General features: G+C 43.1%; 2 protein-coding genes across 5 annotated transcripts in view; both read left to right on the top strand.

Annotated features, from left to right (window-relative positions):
• Positions 1-1,064: 1,064 nt before the first annotated feature.
• On the top strand, positions 1,065-3,879 carry sostdc1a (sclerostin domain containing 1a). Of its 2 annotated transcripts, none has more exons than XM_068570525.1 (2): positions 1,065-1,242; positions 2,884-3,879. In XM_068570525.1, the coding sequence occupies exons 1-2, from the start codon at positions 1,065-1,067 to the stop codon at positions 3,348-3,350; spliced, it is 645 nt and encodes a 214-aa protein (XP_068426626.1). In that variant the 3' UTR covers positions 3,351-3,879. The 2 variants fall into 2 exon arrangements, with proteins under 2 accessions (XP_068426626.1, XP_068426625.1); XM_068570524.1 differs by having other exon boundaries at positions 1,065-1,272; positions 2,905-3,879.
• Positions 3,880-4,946: 1,067 nt separating this feature from the next.
• Positions 4,947-22,797, top strand: part of crppa (CDP-L-ribitol pyrophosphorylase A) — a 39,120-nt gene continuing 21,269 nt past the window's right edge. The window contains exons 1-9 of one of the 3 annotated variants that reach the window (XR_011077201.1): positions 4,947-5,319; positions 7,068-7,323; positions 10,203-10,352; positions 14,744-14,848; positions 16,119-16,164; positions 17,836-17,933; positions 19,162-19,376; positions 21,324-21,398; positions 21,598-21,648. Coding sequence is in view for 1 of the 3 variants with exons in the window: in XM_068569933.1 (XP_068426034.1) it covers positions 5,075-5,319; positions 7,068-7,323; positions 10,203-10,352; positions 14,744-14,848; positions 16,119-16,164; positions 17,836-17,933; positions 21,324-21,398; positions 21,598-21,690 (1,068 nt within the window). In the remaining 2 variants the exon portion in view is untranslated. Of the gene's footprint in view, positions 5,320-7,067; positions 7,324-10,202; positions 10,353-14,743; positions 14,849-16,118; positions 16,165-17,835; positions 17,934-19,161; positions 19,377-21,013; positions 21,108-21,323; positions 21,399-21,597; positions 21,691-22,797 lie in introns of those variants that run through there. The other 2 variants (XR_011077202.1, XM_068569933.1) reach the window with 2 other exon arrangements.

Below are 22,797 nucleotides of genomic sequence, written 5' to 3'. Positions count from 1 at the left end.
AGAGATGGGCGACCCTACAGACCCGTCAGTCAAAAGGGGAGACTGTGCGTGTGTGTGTGTGTGTGCGTGTGTGTGATATTTATTGTATTTCTGAATTACAACACATTAAACATAGAAAATGTTTACTCTGTACCCTGTCATTCCGGAACGGAACCCTGACATTCCTAAACCCGGACATTCCGGAACTCAGTAATTCTGGAACCCAACACTGACATTCCAGAACCCTGACATTCCGGAACCAAACCCGGAACTCCAAAATCTCCACTAGCTCCCATACAGCAAAGAATCCATCTGCTGTTAACCTGTGATACTGTCTGTTTTTATGTTTCACTATTGTCAGCTTTCTTGTTTTATTGCTGCGTCTATTGTTTGTCTTTACAATGTAAAGTGTCCTGAGTACTCGTTAGAGCATTATACAAATAACATGCACTGTTATTATATTATTATACTATAAAAACGTGCATTTTCACGTGCACCCACATTTCATCGAGAAATATGGCACACATGTTAAGTTTTATTTCCGTCCTTCCATTCTTTCCTTCTGCAGCTGATCTAAAAATGTCTGAAAAAAACATCCAGAAATGACAATCCGGGAACAGCAGGAGTCACTAAATGCAAATAAGTCTGTTTATCAAAACCAACAGTACACATATCACTTCAAAGTTCACCAAAGTAAAGATTTAACATTTATTACATCAAAAACATGTGTTAATTACTCAGGCACGTAATACCATCACCATCATCATCATCATTATCATCATGATACTCATCATCATCATCACGATAGCCATCATCATCATGATAGTCATCATCATCATGACAGGCCTCCTTTGCTTCGCAGCATCCAAGATCAAATTCTCAAACCCTCCACAATAAAAGCAGTGGGCGGGGTCATGATACGAGCGTACCCGGTATGGTGACCAATCACAGCCTCCCAACAGAGACGCACCTGAGTAGCTGCCAAAGCGCGAGGCGGACCGTCTGTATAAAGCCCCGGGTCTCTCTCGCATGTTCTTCATCCAGCATCAGTCTTCCTCCCGTCGGACCGTACATCTCTCCGAACCATGCACCTGAGCGCGTGCGAGTCGTGCCACTCCTTGGTGGTGCTCTGCATCCTCTTGAGGAGTTGCCAGGGCTTCAGAAACGACGCCACGGAGATGCTGTTCTCGCGCGTGACCGCGCCGGTGCCGCCGGAGGTTCAGAGCAACGTGACCCTGAACCGCGCGCGCACCGGCGGGCGAGCAGCGGCCGGCGGGGCGCCAAACAGAGGAGGTGAGGACCGGAGGATGCTCCGCTTTATCAAATCTGACGCTCCTGTGTGTGTGTGTGTGTGTGTGTGTGTGTGTGTGTGTGTGTGTGTGTGTGTGTGTGTGTGTGTGTGTGTGTGTGTGTGTGTGTGTGTGTGTGAGTGTGTGTGCTTCAATAACCTTTTTTCAATAACCTTTTTGTGCTTTACAATATGTTTTTTGTCCTTTTAACCAGATATGATATCTAAATACGGCATTTCTAGGGTTTGACAATGGATTATTCTGGTTCAATCTTCTACTTTTATTCATGAAGTATGGATCATGAAGAAAACATAACTAACAGACCATGAATGCTGCTCCATTTATTTGTTTGTTTAACCTCCTACTTTATTTGATTTCCTTGGTTTTAAGGATGCAGCATGAGCTCTTGATGACAAGCTCTGGCTTTTGTCTTTCATTTCATACATTTCAAAGATCCAAATGAGAGACGCCGTTTAATCTGACACTTAAACCTATCGTCTTGCCACCACGTTTTCACATTCTTCAGAAGAGATAAAACACGGCATGCCTCAACATTTAAGAACATTTCGTGCTTTTGCCGAAAAAAGGTGGCGTGTATCACACGAGAACCCTGTAGTTGTAAAAGTGTATTTAATTGTGTTAAATAAAGTAACTCCACTAAAGTTAGGAGGGATGTGGCATATGTTAGGACTCCCATCACCACAGTGAGCTGAGGCAGCACTCAGTGTAACACACACTGACCTGGCTGCAGGTACGAGTAGCTGCGGCTAAATGAAGGTGAACAGGAAGCCTACAATTGTTGGCGCTGAGCTCCACGCCTGCAGCCGACTGTGAAGGAAGGAAACGGAGAGGGGAGAGGGAGTTTATTCATCAAACACTGAGCTGTATGGAGCCGTATGAATGAACCTGAGCTTGGGTTACAGTGGTGGTGGGATGGGAGAGGGGGGGGGGGCTGCAGCAAAATAACACAGACAGCTGTATAGCTGCTGCACAGAGGGAAACCTCCTGTTAAATCCCTGCCACGCTCAATAAAAAAAGAAAAGAAAAGTTTTTTCACATGCGAGGATGAAGGCTTTCTGACGCAGGAAGGTCAAAACGCTGTTGTGCTGCTTCCCCGAGGCTTCAAATGGGGCTCATAACCGATGTGATGCACAGAGTGAATGGCTGGACAGTGATGCTTTACCATCATAATAAGCTTTATAATCACACCGTGAAGTCACGACGTGGGAGATTGTGTTGTCTCATTCAGTGCTGAATCTCTCAAAACTACAACCAATTAGTTGACTAATAGCAATTAATCTTAATCTTTAACTTTTTAATTAGGAAATGCTGATTTTAGTTTATTGTTTTAAGTTAACGTTCACTTGTTTCAGCTGCTTTTTCTTTTTCGTACACGATTGTCAGATGGATATTTTTGGCCTCTCGGAGTATTGGTCGTACAAAACGAGACTTTTGAAGATACTACCTTGGGCTGTGAACGTTTTTACAGCCTTTTTTTTCACTATTCACAGACACTTTATAGTCAGAAATTAACCATTAGCAGCAAGCCCCGTATGATTTAGGATTTTTGTAATCTGTTTTCCATCATGTGCCACTGTCAGACTCTCACAACTCTGATTTGGGTCTTTTTCCACAGAGCGAAGCCAAATCGGATGCAGAGAACTGAGGTCCACGAAGTACATCTCTGACGGCCACTGCACCAGCATCAACCCCATCAAGGAGCTAGTGTGTGCCGGCGAGTGCCTCCCAGCTCAGATGCTCCAAAACTGGATCGGCGGCAGCTACGGCCGAAAGCTGTGGGGTCGCCGGGGCGGCGGCCAGGACTGGCGATGCGTCAACGACAAGACCCGCACCCAGCGCATCCAGCTGCAGTGCCAGGACGGCAGCGCCAGAACATACAAAATCACCGTGGTCACCTCCTGCAAGTGCAAGAGGTACTCGAGGCAGCACAACGAGTCAGACAACAAGTTCGGGGAGCCGGCCGTGTCGCCGCCGCAGCTCCTTCACAAGCACAAGTCCAAGAGCAAGAGGAGGCCGGGGAAGAACCGGCTCAGTGAGAACTGGCATGACGCTGAACCCTAGAGACCCGCTGTCTGAAAAAAAAAAACACATGCACCTGCAGGGGTTCTGTCTCAGTGACACTGAGAGAGTCCAGAGGATGTGGATTATCTTCTCAAAGCGACTGGGACTTGATTTAGGTGAAGCTGGGTCCTCATTATGATGGAGAACTCCTGAGGGCATGCTGAGGACTTTTGTGGTTCAAAGATAATGTGAACAGAACCGGGGTGAAAAGCCTTCTGGAGCCCCGAACCGACACACATTGTCCCCGCCATATATGTTCCTCTATATTCATTTTATACGCAGATGGAGATCCGAAGTCTAGAAACCAACACCAGTAAACACCAAATAATCTTTTTTTTTGTAAATACTTTGTACATATATCAAAATTCTTACTTGCCTTTTTGTGTAGTATGGCCATGTGTATAAAATTTTACTGTGTAAGATTTATGATGTATGATGTAATATATTTTCCCGTGGCAACATATAATATGGTATGTTGGTTGAAGTGGCGTCAGCATGTGGGTGAAATCTGGAACAAAGCTTTGTCATCAATCAGTCTTGTAATAACTTTATATGAAATAAATATCATCTTTTTTGATCACATGTATTGTTGTCAGTGGAGACTTTACCGGGTTCAAGATGTCCATTTGCCATGAAAACTCAATAATAGTTATGTTTTATAGACAACAGGGCGGCCATTAAGGCTTGAAACAGGCAACATTGATGTCCTAATGTTAGCTAAGATTAAGGAAACGTTAGTATTCTTTGACACGGCAAATGTTCTTCATTTGAAATAATTGATAAATATATATGTCTATAAATTATTCTTACAGACTGTAAATTTAAAAAAAACTTTTGGAAGGATATATTTACTCCATGAATAGTTTTCCAATGCCAGGCTGATGTAGTATTGTGTTCTTGTGAGACATGCTACCAAAACCTACTTTCTGCAGCAAGAACTCAGACCTGAGCGAGAACTGAGACTTGTGGCAACCTGTAGCAGCTCCCGATGCTTCTCCACAGAGGCGTCAAGCATTCAATTGAATTAACTTTTAAAAAAGTTGATTCGAAACTAAAACAAACTTCTTTTTTTTTAATCTGCAAAATATGGAAATTAACTTGTGCAAAATATGTTTCATTAAATTTGCTCCTATAATCATTGTAAAAGGTGTTATTTAATCAACCGGTTCCACTACTATTGACATTTTCAAACAATCGATTGTCCATCATGTCTGGTACAGATCTCATGTATTTACTGGCACCTAAGGATATGTAATTTTATATTTGTTTATATTGTCAGTCAAATACAATCTCAGGACCTGATAGCGAAGTATTTACCATTTTTTGAGGCTGTAATAAAATGTACACTGGGGGTCTACACATCTGCTATGGAGTATTTGAATTTTGACATTATTTAAGAAGTAGTTTTCACCACTTAATTATTAAAACATTTAAAAAACAGTCTGCTTAAGCTTACATATTTACAAGTACCCCACGTTGTTAAGCCATAATGCACTTAAGGCGCTTGGTGGTGAAAGACGAGCGATCTAAAAAAAAAAAAAAACTCCTGTTCTTTTATTTTGAAAGTCTCCACCGGATAAACGTCATTCAACGGTTCTAGCTTGAAGGCGCTGTTTCCCCCAAATCTCCATCCGCGTTGCCGCGACATTCCCACCCCGCCCATCTGTTGGGGATGGACAGTTTTGGGAATTACCTGCCGTGACACGCCCCCGCACACCTGACACATGATGGAGGTTAACGCCACCAGCGACCGTTGCGATCCGGACAGGCCTGCTCATCCCGGGGTTTTCCCGACCCGCGTGGCCGGGGAGCGCGACCACCAGCCGGCGGAACGCAGCGTGGACTTCCCGGTGTCCGTGGTTCTTCCTGCCGGCGGCACCGGAGAGAGAACCGGACTGCAGACGCCGAAACAGTTCTGCTCGTTTCTTGGTCGGCCGCTTATAAGCTACACCGTCCAGGCTTTCGAGAGGTGGGAGAATAATATAAATACCATAAGACTAAAATGTCATAAAGTCTTTTTGTGCGCAGCGTCTCCAGGTACTTCACTTCCTCTCATGGTCGATGTCTCTGTGCAATTAGACGTACTTGTACTATAGTGTTTTCTTTCTACTTCTACAGATTTAAACATTATTTAAAACATAATTAAACCGCTTTAGTTGCTTTAAAAAAGAAGATTGCGCATTTACCAAAACTTATGAAGAGTTTATGAAATTTGATTTTTAGTTATGAATGAAACCAACCAACAGTAAAACACCATTGTGGCTGATACAATTCATCAATTAGTTATGAGAATAGATTAGCTGATTGGCCAAAAAGATATTTGGCAATTATAATTGTTTAAAGTCATGGTTCTCGCTTCTCAAATCTAGGAACTTTATATATATATATATATATATATATATATATATATATATATATATATATATATATATATTCCGAATTTTTTTTTTTCAGATGCCGTTTTTTTATCCAAATTTTATACTTTCACTTGAACAGTTAAATGTTTCTTGTTGTTGTTGTTGTGTTTTATGATGCACCCTCCGCCAAGACAAATTCCTCATTTGTAATAACTTACGTGGCAATAAAACGTTTCTGATTCTGATTCTGTAAAAATGATCCGCAGTGCATTTTGTCTGAAGCATAATGAGCTTTTACGCTGAAAAATACCATATTGGCTTATCGTACAATATATAAACAAAATCAAACATCAACTTAACTGCTCATAAATGTTGACCGTAGTTCATTCTATTTCCATATTGCCAAAGGACACAAGTCTTTCTTCCACCACTGGAGAACAGACAGATTTCAGGCTGCATGAAGGTGGATGTTTACACTGTGTGGTGATCACCGCCTGACCCTCATTACAACAATGCAATAACAACCGGTGTTTATAATCAGCTGTGTCTCCTCTTAGCTTGTTGTCAGTGTTTATATGTCAGGAAATGAGTGCAGCAACATCCTGGGACAAGAGCGCAGGGCGGAGACGCTGCCTGTGTGGCCCTGGTGATTGCTGAGGGGTCGAAGGTTGTCGGTGTCTGTCCTGAACTTGAAAGTGTGTCAGATCCCCAATCCGAGTCTGGTCCCCTATGAGCAGGGATGAGTGGTCTTCAAATGTCTTCCAGATGCATTGTCATGTTGGTGGGACTCATTGTATTTATTTTGTTTGGATTTTCATAGATCATTTCTCAATACTGAATATATTGACAGGTTATTAATCATTTTGATAATTTATTGGCCCTTTGATAATTTATTGATCCTTTTTAAGGCTTTCATTAAAGGAATAGTTCAACATTAAACAAGATTGAACCCACTCTATGGTTTGCAAACTAAATATGATGCTGAAGCTAGCAGTGAGTTATCTTCGCTTAGCATAAAATTGGAAACGTGGGGAACCAGCTAGCAAAACCCCTGGTCGCTGGTCGTTTTAACACTATTTAAGTTACATCTGTTATATGTCTCTTAATTTGTTTTGGTTTGGACTGTTGGTCGGCAGCAATTTTAAAACGTCACTTTTGGCTTTGGGAACTTTAAACAAGTATTTTCTAACATTCTCCAGATGAAACCCGCATAAAACAATCAACAGATTAGCTGCAGCCCCGATTCCTAAAAGCTAGACTCTCTGGGTGGGTGCTGTGTTCTGCCTATCGTCCGTGGTTATTTCTGACTTGTCATCTGACTAAAACGGACGTTGCTGAGCCTAAATGTGCGTTCTTGCAGGGTGTCATGGATCCAGAGCATCGTGGTCGTCGTAGCCAAAGAAAATATGGACCTGATGACGGACATCGTCCAGCGCTTCCAGCACAGGAAGGTCCGGGCGGTGCCGGGCGGCTCGTCTCGCCACAGGTCGATATGGAACGGAGTTCTGGCTCTGGGTGCGGGGCAGGGGGCGGTGGTCATCATCCACGACGCCGTGCGGCCTTTTGTGGACGAGGACCTTCTGTACAAGATCGCCACAGCTGCCAAGGAGCACGGGGTCAGTAAAATAACGGCTTTTTCATTCAAAACGGATGAATATTCTGAACTGAGGCCACTCTAAATTGTTACACCTGCTGTTTTTTCTCATGTATATCAAGGGTGTTTGCTAGTTTCTGTTGATTTATTTGGTCACGTGACAACTTTGGAAATAAACAAGAGATAAAACAATTTATTAGTCAATCAATAAGATAACTTATAATCATTTTCAAGCAAAAAATGTCTCGAGTTGAGGCAATTCATGTCTTACTGGAGATCACAACAAACAACTTGACAGCGCTTCACTCTGCGCCTCCTTGGCTTCCTCAGCAATGCACCTGCCGTGACATCGTTGCCTCACACACCCAATCGAGGCTAATCAGAAACACTGGTGGAATACAGTCTGATTCATAGGGGAAAAAAACTCCACCACACCCAAGTCTGGCTTCTCGCGGTCAGAAACATCTGCGAAAAGCACTTAGCGGATGTATTAATTTCTAAATAGGCATATTAGTCGCTTGCCTTGACGTAACCACTGTGGGCATAAAGTAGAAAATGGATTCAATTTGTGACGGTGTTTTGCAGACGGGAGGTTATAAGTAACAACACAGTTTGAGCCTTTAAGCTTCCAGGGTTTGGTTTTTAACGTTGTCCAGCATCCCTGTAGCGTTGGCTGAGAGCGCTGTTCGCTTGTGCAGTCAAAAGTTTAATATTAACCGTGTCGCATTTTTAACACCACATGTTCTTAGGTCCCCAAAAATACACCTGCCAAGTGAAGTAGATGTGATTAATGGGATTCAAGATATGTGAAGGACATGCATAAGACAGATCCCATGCCTCATAGTTGCATACAGGGCTGCAACTAATATTTATTACGTTGTTGAATATCATCTTGATATATTGTCTAAAGGAAAATTGCCAAGTGGACATCTCCAAATATCAAATTTGTATCAAAATTTACGATACTGAAAGACAAGTAATATCTTTGAACGTTCAAAACAAAATTATTGATAGATTTTTAATAAAATAGCGTCAGATTGGTCTATAATTTAAATAATTGTTGATTGCAGACTTAAAACGCATGCTCGTGAACAGCCTAAGTCGTGACTGTGATCTGGAGAACACAGTGGAAACGAGGGCCTTCGCTCACATTTCATTACACTTCTGCCACGAGGAAGCGTTCAAAGCTCCGTAAATGTCAGCACATGATCACAGTTAAAGTTATCTCCAAAGCTCATTTGTGACGATGCGTAACCTCTGTGGACTGTCAGTGTTTCCAGTCGCACGTGAAGACAGGATGCGTCTATTTCCAAGAGAGCAGCAGCAGTTCAGAGTCGGATCGTAATCCCTCCCCAAAGAGAGGAAACAGACTCCGAAATGCCAGGAGTTCCTCGTGCTTGGAAAGCGCAGCACAAGTCATTAAATCTCCACTGCAGCTCATTTTTTTTACACCACGGACGTGAAGCGTAAACAAATCCGTCAAACAAAACCTTTCACCTCGGCGGGATGACAGGTTACCGAGCACGACGCAGGTCTTTGTGCGTTCCCGATGGCTCATTTTTCACCGTGCACATAAACAAAATCTTGAAAAAAAAAACAAAACGCAACAAACAAAGTCATCGTTTTTCCAGTCGTGTTCAGAACCAAAGAGGACAAACTGTTCTTGTGATCACACCTTTTTTTAAGGTTTGTTTTTTCAGACCGACAGATCCGCCGCTCCCTGGTGGGAGCGTTTATTCCATCAGGGAGGGAAAGCATGTGGGCTGAGGTCCCGCGCCGCTGCGACCAACACACTCATGCCGAGACTCTGCTGCGTGCAGGCCGCTCGGGGTTGCGAAAGAACCCGATATAAACCTTCACAGTAGGCGGTCTGGTCTACGTTATCTTGCCGGTGTGTCCACACTCGTGGCAGAGAGAGTTGCCTCCACCGAAAGAAAGCAGCAGATACATTTTTTTGTGTTTTTATTTCAACAGTATGTCGTAAAACAGGCGGAGCACGTTTGCTTTTCTTTTCCATTTGCGGGGACGCTTTCCTCTCTTGCTCCTGGAAACTGCCTCAATCACGCTATAGTCCAATATTATCCCAGAAATGTTGATTTATTTTGGGATTTCCAAGGAGTACAAGCAGTGCTGGTTAAGGTGGATTTATGTTACTTTGTCATATGGCTGCGGTCTTGACATATGATCGGGGAAATGCTCTCTCGTTGAAATGTGCAGTTATGCACAGATATCGAGATTATATAAGAAAGAAAAGCTTAACTGAAAGTCCACTTCCCGCATTGCATGATCCTTGTTTGTGTTTCATGATTATGTCGTATTACATTGTGACGAAAGTTGTTAATCGTAATTAAATCTTCCCCCCCAAAACACACTGCGGATTTCTGTCAACATTGTGATTATTTTAATCTACAATAGACACACAAATTGAAAAGTGTCTCCCTTAAAATGTAACATTAGTGCATAAAGTGTTTATTGCTGATCACAAAACAAGATTTAAAGTGGTGCTTTTGTGTGATTCTTTGTGAGGAAACTCTGTTTGACAGATCTGTTGATAAAATCAAAGAATCGATTGGTCGACAAAATAACATGTATGAAGCATGTGTCGACTGAGCACTTGTTTGGTCAAGGAAATATCTCTCTTTCTCTCTCCCTCCCTCTCTGTCTCTCTGTGTATGTCTCTCTGTCTCTTACCTGTCAAACTTTATTTTTGGTGACATCACCCTGTACGTCTTCACAAGTTCCAAGATGGCAAAAATGTTTTTAGAAAAACACTACAACCATTAATTCGGTAAACAGATCATGTTTTGGGACCCCTCTACAGCTCTTGTCTAGGGTTGTAACATCTCTCTATTATTGTAATCAAAACAAACACTAACAACGTTTTTTTGTTTTTTCGCCCAGGCAGCAGGAGCTGTCCGACCTCTCGTTTCCACGGTGATAGCCACCACGCCAGACGGCTACCTGGATCATTCTCTGGAGCGAGCCAAGTACCGAGCCAGCGAGATGCCTCAGGGATTCACCTATGATGTCATCCACCAAGCCTATCAGCAGGTAGAGTCTGTTTACTTACCTGAAGCGCTGAAGAGGGCGTTCCTTTGTAGTCACTGAGGGGCGGAGAGGTGACGACGATTCCCACAAGTAAAGGAGCGCGGTCGGCTACGGTTCTGACGTTTAATAAAAAATTTTAAAAAAGCGCCCTCTGCTTTAGAAAAGTCAGCTGCGTATCAAATCAAGCGCCCTCCACCTGGGAGCGATCGAAATGTATTTGGCTTCGTTTTTGGGGAGAGAAACTTTCCTAAAGGGAGCGTCTGCAGTCCAGAGTGGAAAGAGTTATAAAGTGAAGAGCAGACGGGCCGAAGGAAAATGCACTGAATGCAGGTGAAGAAGAACCTCATTAGAGTTTCTCAACTTGTGTTTTTGATATCGTGAGATCCAAAGGCGTCCCCAGGACCAAACTTCTTCATCTGGTTAAAATTTATAGCTAAAACTATATGAAATGCATATCAAATTTGGCTTGAAACGTATACTTACTTAAAAGTCAGTATTTCTCTGGGTTTGAAAGTCGTGTGAAACTTAGCTATCGTTTCAGTGCGGGGCGAGCCGAAGCTTTACAATGTGTCCCTCTGACTGTTCCCAACACCCGGGTCAAAGGTCAACCGAACCGACGCAGACAAATCGAGCAGTAAAGCCAGAGTGAGGGATCTACGCTGCTGGCAATCCGTCTATCTTTGTTTTGATGCGCTAAACTATTGCGACTTCATCGTCGTTGTGTAGCTCGTAGCGCATGCCAGCCCAAGCACCTTCTATTAAAAGAAAAGATGGACGCAGGCAAGCTGGCGTCTTCTCTTGATGTGTTGTTCTATTCATTCTGTGCAGCTGAAGAAGCCGAGCAGCAATCCACGAGTTGAATTTCTCCAACGGCTACATTTGTGGAAACCACGCGTAACAATCATGATGGACGGATCAAGTCTTGGAATTGAACAAAAAAAGAAATCTGATGAAATGACCGTCGGGTTGAGATGTATCCTCCAGAAATTACACCATATAGATGACAAAGAACTTTACGGAGCTCATCCATCATAACGGGCCTTTTTACAGTCCGTTCATTGTCCGGCTGATGTGCCAGAACCTGCAGGGTTTCACTTGTGACGTGGGCGCTATCGTTTTCATCTGGGGGAAAGAAACGGCACGTTACTATATTCTGCCGCACGGCAGCAGATTAGTCTGTGGAACAAATGTGAACAGCGGCTCCGTTGGAAAATGGTGAGCGAGAGCGCTGAAATTACATGCCACATTTAGGTGGAGTCGGATTAATAGCCTTTGCAGTTGAGCGTGTTTTAATATGCGTACGTGAAAAACGGAAAGAATTCACCCGCTGACGTAAACCGTAAATGTGTTGATTCGTCCCTGAAAGCGGGGGCTTATGATCAAGACTCAGTAGACGTTCATAACGCGAGCTGACTTGATGTGAAATTTGAATCGCAGAAGTTGACTTTATTTATTTTGCTACTTCACCCTTGACTCCGTTGGGCAGTTCGTCTGGTAGCCACTTAAAATACAAAAAAAAAAAAACCTTTGCGCTAAGAGCTGAAGCATGCCTCCAATTGGAGCCACGTTCGTCTGCAGTTATTTTTACTTCTGGCGCGTATGGATCTTCAGATTGCTTTGAGAGCCCTGTTGGCTTTGGCGCTGGCCTTTTCAGAAAATGAGCTCACATTTATGCTGCGGCGTCGAGTCAGACGAGGGGCGATCGAGAGTGTGTGTCCCGACTCTCCTCCTGTCGCTCTGCTCCTCTTCAGCGTTTTCAAAAGATGGGCAAAGTGTCAGGTTAGGACTGTAGGACATTTTGCTCGTTCGTAGCTTGACGTCCATTGAGGGGTGAAAAAATGTGTGTTGAAAAGACAAAGAGGGGGGACACTTTATCCAGTCCTCAGTGAAAGCTTTTGTACCGGGAGAAAATGCTCAAGGTTGAATTACCTCAAGACCTGAGAGCGTATTACTGCCATAACTTCCCTCCTCAGTTCCAGGGTCCATGCAATGAAAGACCCCCCCCCCCCCTTCTTTTATAGCTTGATCCACTATAAGCCGGGTTTAATCTCATGTAACATGGATTTGTCTTTGTAGTCCGGACCTTATTTTAAACCCAACGAGCTCGTAGCCTCAGTCCAAACTCTCATGTGATCCACACGATGCGAGCTTTCCCACTTGTGAGTGTAGGAACTGATCCTGATTTAAGATGATTTATTTATACTTCATGGTGAACATTGCTCAATGCATTTAGCAGAGAAATCCATCAGGAGCTCGTGGACGAGGGTGGGGGGCAAAACAGAGTTTGGAAAGTCAATATTGGACGGGCATATAACCAAGTGTTTGCTCACACATTCAACAGAAATACAACTTTATAAGAGGATAATATGTCAGTGTTGTGCTTGAAGCTTTTACTCCTCAAGTAGCTTTAAAGAAAATAAATTGTCAAACAGAGAATTACATTTCATTAAGCTGACAGTTTTATCCAAAGCGACTTAAATAAGTGCATTCAACCATGACTACAAACTCAGAACAACAAGAATCAAGACAGTGCAAATTCTTCAATAAAGTTAAACGACAAAGTGCTATCAGTAAGTGCTACTAAAATGCTACCACGGTGCTACTTTCCTTATTCAAGGTGTAGTTGAAATAGATGTGTTTTTAGTTTGCGACGGAGGTTGTAGAGACTTTCTGCTGTCCTGATGTCAACGCTCATTCCACCGTCGAGGAGCCAGAACAGAAAACAGTCCTGACTTTGTTGAGTGTTTAATTAAACGAGACTAAAAATCGTTTGTTGCATTTGCAGTCACTGTCGCCCATGCTTTTGTACTTAAGCTGCTCCTCAAAGTACATACAAGCAGAATATTTGCATTTGTAGCGTTTCCGTCCAATGAAATATACAAGAACCACATGTTTTTACCTTCTAACGAGCCTTGGAACTGTTGCTTGAAAAACAAGGGAAAGTAAAGTACTGGAACAAAAAATGGCACATTGCTGCTTTTTTGAAAAAGAGGCCATTTTACGAGGTACTGCTTTTATGATAAAATTAAAGTACTATACTGTATGTAATGTGGGTAACACTGTGAAAGCGTTTAGAGCGAGACTTGAACAATCTGTGACTAAAGTAAACAAGAAGCAACGCTTCAACAGCGTCACCGCCGGGCTCTGAGGTAAAGTTGTTCCATTTTTCGCACAATCCGCAACACACATCTGTGTAGCATCCACAGTTATACAAGAAAGCACATCATGTCAAGCAGAACAACGCCGGAAAAATGTTGAAACAACTCTCGGAGAGATAGGAGAGCTACACGGCCAAAGGAAACATCATGTTGGGAACTCGTTTCTCTTCTGATCACTAAAGGCCTTCACATGCATCTGGTGAAATATGTGCAGGAAACTCGAGGTGAAGGAGAATTTAATTTCTCGAGGCGACGAAAATATGATTCACAGAACCAAATGATCTCAGGAATGTCTGGACATGAACAAATGGGGAATCAAAGAGTACGCGGGAAGTCATACTGAGGTCTGAACACAATTATTTAAAGGCAGTTGTACAACGTCCACCTTTTGGTATTTAAACAAATGGTCTTTCTTTAATATTTTCCTTTGATTTCATCATTGTGGCCACGTGCATGATGGCGATTGTCGGTTGGGCCACTGAAGGCTTATTGGCAAGATATTGGGTTTGGATATATTCCTGATCTGCCAAGGATTACTCCTCATGAAGGTATTGACCTGCCTGACCCCATTTACATTTAAAGCTTTAACCCCTATTCTAAGAATTAAACTTTGATTTTGTTCTTAATACTTAGTTTCTAGAAGGAAGTAGTACTTTTAGCCATGCTAGTTTGTCTCTTTCAAACGGAAGTATCTCAACAACTGTTTGATGCATGAACAACTTTGTGGATATATATTTATGATCCTTTGCTTCTAGCTTCAACTTGTTTTTGAGCAAATAAGTCCACAACTGTTTGATGGATTGGCACTTTTGGGATCCCCTAACTTTTCCCCCTCACATGAGATGACTTGCATTTGCATCAGTCTCATCTATTCTTTGACAAGCAGTTAGCGAATGTTAGAATGATACAACGCTGCACTAAAACTAAACATCTGCATATTCGCATTTAGCCGATGTTGCGGCTTCGCAGAGCCGCTAACATGACGGGAGACTATTACCGCAGTCGTCTCAGTAATTAGCTCCATTTTTAAATGAAGTTCCTGGATTGTGCTGCCGAGTTAAATGCCACGCGGTGCATTGTGGACCGTGGCTCTCATATCGGTGCAACCAGTCGCTTCACTGCTGGTGCGGTCGCAGCGCTGCAGTGGAACAACACGGTGGACCTCAGTTTCACTGCGTGTGATGGAAACAAATTGTTGTCAACAGTCTCTGCTCTCCGTTGTGTCCCCCTCTGCAGTGCAGTGAGTCAGACTTTGAGTTTGGCACCGAGTGTCTCCATCTGGCTCTGCAGTACTGTGGCACCAATGCCAAGCTCATCCAGGGGCCGCCAACACTGTGGAAGGTAAGCTCGCCAGGGGCCCGGGGTTCGGAGTTGGGGATTTGGTGACATTATGGCTCGCGCAGCTGTGTGCCCGCTGCTGATTTATCATATGGGCACAAACAAAGCTCATGAATTGAAGGCGAGGGCTGCTGGCAGGAGAGGAGGCACTAAGGGATTGAATGTGACATCCAGGATTAGCATGTATAAATTAGTTTAAATGTAAATGTTCTGAGTTTTACCCTCTGTCAGATCATGTAGCTTTCTGGCCTCAACAGTCACCTCGCCTAAATTACACAAAGACATATTTTTCTTGTTAGACTCGGTGTTATCAAGCCGTGAAGATAGTTTTGGTTTTGTGTGCCGGGGCTCTGAGATCTCTGCCTTCACTCCAGTATAATGGACATAATTTGGTTTGTGGTTCTCAAAGCATTGGCGACATTTGAGGACATTTTAAGTAACATTTGAAGAACAACTTGTCTTTCCAGAAAAGAGTGGCGCTTCTCGACCTTTTGCTTGCGATAAATACAAAGTCATGACCCCATGGTGCAGGTTTGGTGTCTTAGCAGTTGTGAGAAGCTGAATTGAAGATTGATTTTTCCGTTTTTAAAGCTCTTTTTTGACCAAATAGTTCCAGGAATCTATGGAGCCATAGAAATTAAATCAGGAACTAAACATTGGCTTTGCAGCAGTGATTCTTAACTGGTCGATCGCAACCCAAAAGTGTGTCGCCGACCCGTTTTCAGTGGGCCTTTGCCTGGGCAAAAAGAAAAAAAACCTTTGCTTTTTATTTTGAAGGAGATTCAATTGAATCAATAAAGGATTTAAAACATGTCACATACAGGGAAAAATGTCATTTTTCTGTTCTTTCTGCACTGCGAGCTTAGCTTGGATAGTTGGCTGCTGGAACCAAACCAGAGAAAGGACCTTTTTGAAACCAATATTATTGGCAGAGAAACTTAATTTAAGCCCTTTCTGGTTGAAACTGTTTCTGAAATCTTTCCTGGTCACCTGATATCTATGGTATTTTCCTTTTTTCCTATCCATCATCCCGTCACACCAAACCATTCATTGAGAATCAGCGTTTCAATGCTTTGAAGAACCCAAATAAAATTCCATCCGTCTCCGGTGTATTTTCTCAGTAAGTTATTTTCAGGGGCCGATATCTCAAAATCTCGGCCCCAAAAATCAAAACTATCTGCATTGCCAGACACTTCAATAGATGAACATGTTTGTGTTTTTTATAATCTGGGTGAACTGATCCTTTTTAAACTCGAGTTATTTTGCCCTCCAGGTGACCTACAAACGGGATTTAGCTGCTGCGGAGTCCATCATCAAAGGTGAGTTACCTTCTTTATACATTTACATCATCATCATCACACACACACACACACACACACACACACACACACAATGGATCCATGTAGACGTGTATACGTGAAAGGTTCGAGGCAGTAGGTTTCCTCAGGCAGGTTAAATGGTCCGAAATGACTGTGTTTGTCTCTTTTTTTTGTTGAACGTAATGACCCAAAATCTCCCCTCACCGCACTGAGAGGGATGAATTCTTTGTGGCATTGTTCAGCTCCGCGCAGAGCAAGTCAGGACAAATGATACCATCACAATCGGAGACATGGAAATAAACACAGCCCCGTATTTCACCCCGCCAGCACCTGGACCAACAGTTACCTGTTTGATGATGACATAAGACGCACGGTGATTATTCCCAGAGCCGCTGATGTGAATGAATTCATTGTGTGTGTGTGTGTGTGTGTGTGTGTGTGTTTTCTTTAAGAAAGACGACATGGAAGAACGTTCTCACATCCGTCAGTTTGAGAAACTGTTGTGTGTTTCAGTGTGTGTGTGTTTGTGTTCCTGGTTCGAAGTGTTTGTGTGAACACTTGAGAGCCGCTTTCTGAATAGATGACTTTTGAAGTGAGGCGGCCTGACCGGGCTTCTTCTTCCTGCCGGTGGAGGCCGAGGCTCGTGGGTGCTTTAGAGCCGAGACACGGCTCAAAGTGACAGACGATTTCTCTGTAATGAAGTTAAAATAGCTACAACTGTTGGTGTCAAAGCCGAAACCCAAAAGGTTGTTAGATTATTCAAACATTTCTGTTATTTTTAGTGACACTGACCTCTAATCTATTCTCCACAGCAATCAGTCCTAAAACACAGAAACAAGTCAGCCGTCTTGCTCTTCCTTTGTCTCAAAGTCAACGGAATTTTTTTCTTCTTTTTTTATTATGTTTTTGGTTACGTGCCTGACATTAGGTCTGTGGTGAACACAAGCTGAAGACATTTTTAATGTTTTATTTCTACCACATAAAATGCGCCTCTCATGAATTATGAAGCTTTTTACGTGTCTTAGGAAAGGCGGTTGTAAACAAGTGGCTCAATGAGACGTCATCAAGCCGAACACAAGCGCTCGGTGGTGGTGACATGAGAAGATTATTTAGCTGAACAAAACATGTCATCATCACAAACTTGTGTTCGCCACATTTACTTATTTCTCTGCAAGAACCCAAAAGCCGATGTTTTAATCCGCCTGCAGCGCTCTATTGCTGAGAATAATCAATCAAAACAGAAATAGTGACTTAATGCAGATTACTGCTCTGCAATATCCCCCTTTCACATGTTTTAAAAATCAAAATATAATTAAAATACGACAAGCTACTGAAAGACAACGCCGGTTGGTAAGAAGCAGATTCTTTTAATGTTTTAAAGCGCAGAACAGGTAGTTTACTGCCTCAGCGTTGCCAAACAGAGAACCCACCTTTTTAATTGTGATCTAATTCTTTCCCCACAAACCTTTTATTCTTTTCTTCCAGTGATTTTTGTGTTCTTCCTTTTCTCGACTGTTTGCAATGTTCACAGCTAATTATTTGTGTAAAGCTTATCTAAAGGACCTTTTTACTGAAGGGACCAAACTAAAGTTTGCCATGTTCGCGTCCCACCAACGCTCTGACACGTCGATAAAGGAATTTCTTTCTCAGTCACGTGTCTTTCTCCTGCAGACGCTCTGTCGCGGTCGGCCTGTGTTATCACAGGTGGGTCTGCGCGCGCTGCCACGCTGGCTGATGCCCTCCAGAAGGCTGTTGGAGCCCTCGGCACGGTAAGAGTGTGTCACTCGCAGATATTTAAAGGGCCGGTTACGTCGATGACGGCATAACTGAAGACTCCTGCGATTTTGGCACTTTTATTTTCCCCCCGTACCTCGGATCCCCTGACAAACTCCAACGTGAGCTCCTACGTGGGTGGCCCCGCTGCTGAGACTTGCCATCTGCGGTCAGACCCGCTAATGAAGCCTGTCTGTGGCATCCACGATGCAACTTTCCCCCCTCCTCCTCACGTTCACCCTCCGTGCCCGACCTCCACCTCTCACTTTGCGCGCATGCAGGCGAGCAGATGGCAGTCGTATTCTCTGCACGGTGGGAGTTTGCCTGATTAATTGAGTGTTTAGCGATGAGCTCTTGTCTCCTCCTCATCCTCTTTCCACCTCTGCTCAGACTTGACAAGCTCCCAGTTTCCACCACAGTTCACTTTTAATCTTTTTTTCTTTTTTTTTGGATGCACATCAAAGTCTTTGTGTTGCAAACATCCTCTGTTTAATGATATGAAATGGTTCCTAATAAACAATAGGAAACGGTGTCCATATGCAAAACCGTACAAGTGACAGTTTGACTGTAAAATGTAGGAAAAGGTGTAAAACCACCTGGACTCCAGGATGAAGCTGATTTTGGGGGGTCAAAAGTGAAGGTTGCTGTAATCTCATGTTGCTTTTAATTCTCGTGATATCTTAGGACTGCCTCTCGCGAATTTTGGCAAATTTGGCACAAATGTCCACCTGCTTAGAGGATGAACCAGTTAGATTTTGGTGGTCAAACGTTAATCTGACCTCACAAAAACATGTTTTTGTGTAACTTAATTTGCTAATTATGACAATTTCACACAAATATCTGAGATAAAATGACTATGAAGAGGTTGCCGAAGGAGAGCCACTGTTACCTAATTTCAAGTTTACTTCATGGTTACAGAACATGTGATTTAAGTCTGAAAAGAAAAAAACTTAATCAGTCTTGTAAAACAAAGGATGGAGGTGAATCAACAGATTTGATAAAAATACAAGCTTCACAAAACTTTAAATATCTTTTGTACTGGATCAGATCATACAGGTGTTCATGATAATGTGTCCATCTCTTGAGGTGCTGGTATTTCATGCCCATCACCTGTTCCTCATCTCCAGAGCAGACGATCCGCTCACACATGGCTTCATGTATAGAAACGTGTTTCCCGGATCGTCCTGATGTAGATATAAATTCCCTGTGTGTTGGTGTTGACAGTGGAGAGGGGAGGCAGAGCACGACGCATTACACGTCTCCATGTTCCAGCCTGCTCCAAACAGTCTCTCCTCCTTTAAACTCGCTCCAAGTCCTTCATCAGCCGGTGTCAAGCGTGCGGATCTGGCCGTCCGGCGGTGGACCGGGGCCCCCAGAGACGGATTGGTCTCGGCCTCCCTCCGGAGCAGCTGATTGGAGCCATTCCAGTCTGCACTCAGGTGTGTGTGTGTGTGTGTGTGTGTGTGTGTGTGTTTCTCCGTTTCTCCCCCGGTGCGCGTGTTTTCAGAATCAGATACATCCTCCTCCAGAGAGTTAGAGAGGGAGGAAGAATAGAGGGGGAGATGAAAGGAGCATGGAAGCAGCGGAAGGTGTGTGTGTGTGTGTGTGTGTGTGTGTGTGTGTGTGTGTGCGCGTGTGCGTGTGTGTGTGTGTGCGCGCCAGCAGGATGCTATCTGCTATCTAAGGCCGTGGTTCAAGGGCATCTGAGTGGTGATATCGTCAATGAAGTCAGGTCTCGGTTTACAACCCTGTCCGAGCAAAGTGTCGTCATGTCATCATTTTATCCCGTTAGGATATTTGTGTGAAATTGTCATAATTAACAGATGAATTTTTACGTTATGGCCAAAAGTGTTTTATTGAGATCGCAGCGGCTTTTGCATCGAATCAAAGTTAACTTAAATTTGTTTACACGAATAGACGGAACGGACAACCGGAAGACATGACTCCGCCGGGCAAAATTTTGTGCTGACATCCATCATCTCCAGAAGATGAAACCTCCCAATTTTAGTGAACCCCCTTGACTTGTTCATCCTGTGCCACTACGACTTTGACACGTGTGGGTTTGAAAACCATTGGATGTAACGACACGGCACACCTTCATGTTCCCAGTCGAAACTCCAGAGGCTGTAAATGAATTGACTGTGTACATGGCCACTGTTTGCCATAACAGCTTTATAAGGTGAAGCTATGTGCCTTCTTTGTTCCAGCTTTGTTCCACTGCCACAAGCAGCCCAAATACCCAAATATAGCAACGTTATGTATATTTGAATGCAATATTTAAATGCCACATTGTTTTAGCACACATTGACATGAAATAGCATCCGTTTTTTAAATTGATTTCCAAGGGTAGCTCATTGCTTTGCCGAGCTCTTGGCTCTGCCGGCTTCTTGGCTCTCCTGGTCAATGCCGAATTTTAAATAAACATTCCCATTCTGAGCTTTCATGCCCAGCCTGGTTTAGATCATGTCAAGTTCTTCTTTTTTTTTTAAACTCTGCTGATCTACATTTCAGACTGAAATGATCCTAAATCCCCCCTCCCCCTAAGCCATAGGCAGTTATCTTTCAGTACAAATTAACCCTCCGACATGTGTTTCCCATCACCATTTCAGATGTCTTATGGCTTTCCTGTTATTTTAACGGGTACAACAAATGTATCTACCGTGCCAAACTCGTCCTGGATGTTTACTTCCTACTGCGTGTGTGAAAGTGTCGATTCGGGCTGTAATTAATGGCAAAACAACAAAGATGAATGTTAAACAGACACGGTGGACACAGCCGCCTATCCGGTCATGTCACTGGTGTGCCAAGGTCGAAGCCGACTAGAAAGAACCAGAGACCAAAATGTCCTAGTTCTTTTGTGTAAAAAAAGGCTTTCACGATTCTTGGCCATATACGTCGGCCTTTGGCTCAATTTGCAGCGTAATGAAATTTTAACTTGGCTCGTGTCCGATCGCTGTTCCCCGGCTTTCGCGTACAACAGTATTTTCCTGCTGGTTCAGAAGTATAAAAGAGCCCAGAAACCAGTTTATTTTTTTGTAATCTCCTCCATTTTTGTTCTAATAAATTCTGATTACAGTTGAAGGAAGTTGGCCACTGGGTCGCATACTCCCTGAATGCGTTTGGACTCAGATCAGTTTATAATCAGAACATCTGTCATGGCAGGAAAGCAGGTGGGTGTGCTCTCCCACTAAATGATTGAAGAAGTGGCTGAAAGAAAAACCAGAAGCCTCTTGACCTTTTTGTGCGCTGAAGTCAATCCGTCATTGCACCTCAGAAGCATTAGGACAGCGGTACTGCAGCTCTTGCTTCAAGTGTCATCACTCAAGATCCCGTAACGAGCAGAATGGCAACTGCATATTTCACATCAGGCCATCTCTGTCTCGTAGGAGCTGGATGTCATCCCAGATCTGAAGGGAGGGAACTCCAGGTATCTGTTAAAGGAGAACTTCATCCAGGTTTCTGTAAGTTCACATTTTAAGCTAAACTGTTCTTCCAAATTGAAACATGTAAATATTCATCTGTTCTGGCTAAAAGAGGGCCGAGACTCTCTTTAAAAGCTTCTAGCATACTTTTATTTTTTATCTTGTTGGTCATCATGGAGAAAAACATAATTTTTGCTCCAAAAGTTCTTATCTAGTTTTGGATTTCCTCGGTCTCCAGGTTGGTCGATCCTGCCTGTCTGAAGTGGAAGCAGTGCTGACGGAGTTGCAGGCAGCCAATCGGGCTCTTCTCCACCCGCTGGTTGTCATTTGGGTGAGTTCATACTGCAGCCACGGTTCTACAAAAAACAAAAACCTCTCAGCCTCGCACATGAATACTTGTACCAAATGTCATGGTAATCCATCCAAAATGTTGTTGGTTTCACTCAAAACCACAAAAATGAACCTCATGGTGGCTCCAGATGGAAGGTCAAAGCTTCACCAAAGTCAGTAGAAGACCATCAATTTCATGACAATTCATCTAGTCGTCGTTGAATTATTCAGGTCTGGACCAAGGTGGTGCACTGATGGACCGTCACTGACGTCAAAGCCACCTGGGATTTCACATGTGTCCGACACTCCTGGACAGATTTGTACCAGTGCAGAAGAATGAATGCATAGATAACGCTTACAGGAGCTACCCCACTTCAGCAGCGCAGCAACTCTGGCACCCAGAGTTGCGGGGAGAAAACTTAAATGTGTAAAAGCCCTTGTCAACTTTTATATTTTGGACCAGTGGACCGGTGCCCAGAAAAAACTTGGTAATGAGGCCAATGAAACCTGGAATGTCTGTGATTCTGTGATGTGTTTTTTTTTCAACAATAAATAAATAATCAAGTTTAATAAGGGAAAATGACACACAGCATTAGTCGATTAAACCACTGCCTACATTTGTGTTTGGTGCTCTGGCCTCCTGATAAAGCTGTTAGTCACCATGCAGCAGAAAATGCAAAGAGGTGGATGAAATGTGCAACATACCCCCTTGTACAGTTGTCATGAACAAAGATATTAGACCAAAACCGTTTTGGTACCAAGATGTAAATATGTTTTATTTCTGCTGTAAAGTTCAGCGTTTTAACGTGGATGGCTATGGGGATTGATTCTCTTTTAGAAGCAGACTCAAGTGGCCATGTCAGGTACTGCATTTTTGGACACTTCTACATCGACTTAATTTATATAAAAACTATAGTTTATTTTCCTTTAAACATATTAATTATGTGCACACACGCAATAATTACTAGACAGGTGTGAGATAATAGCTAAAAAAAGTAACGAATCTTCACTTTTTACATTTTTTTTTTCTTCTGTATGTGTAAGTTATTAATGATCATTAGTCCAAAAACTACAATAATACGTTGTTAGCAGTGGTAGAGCTTCAGTA

The sequence above is a fragment of the Clinocottus analis genome, unplaced genomic scaffold (assembly GCF_023055335.1).
Source record: "Clinocottus analis isolate CAN_PGR_092001 unplaced genomic scaffold, fCliAna1.0.p SCAF_9, whole genome shotgun sequence".
Lineage (NCBI taxonomy): Eukaryota > Metazoa > Chordata > Actinopteri > Perciformes > Cottidae > Clinocottus > Clinocottus analis.
This window is presented reverse-complemented; position numbering and strand designations above follow the sequence as displayed.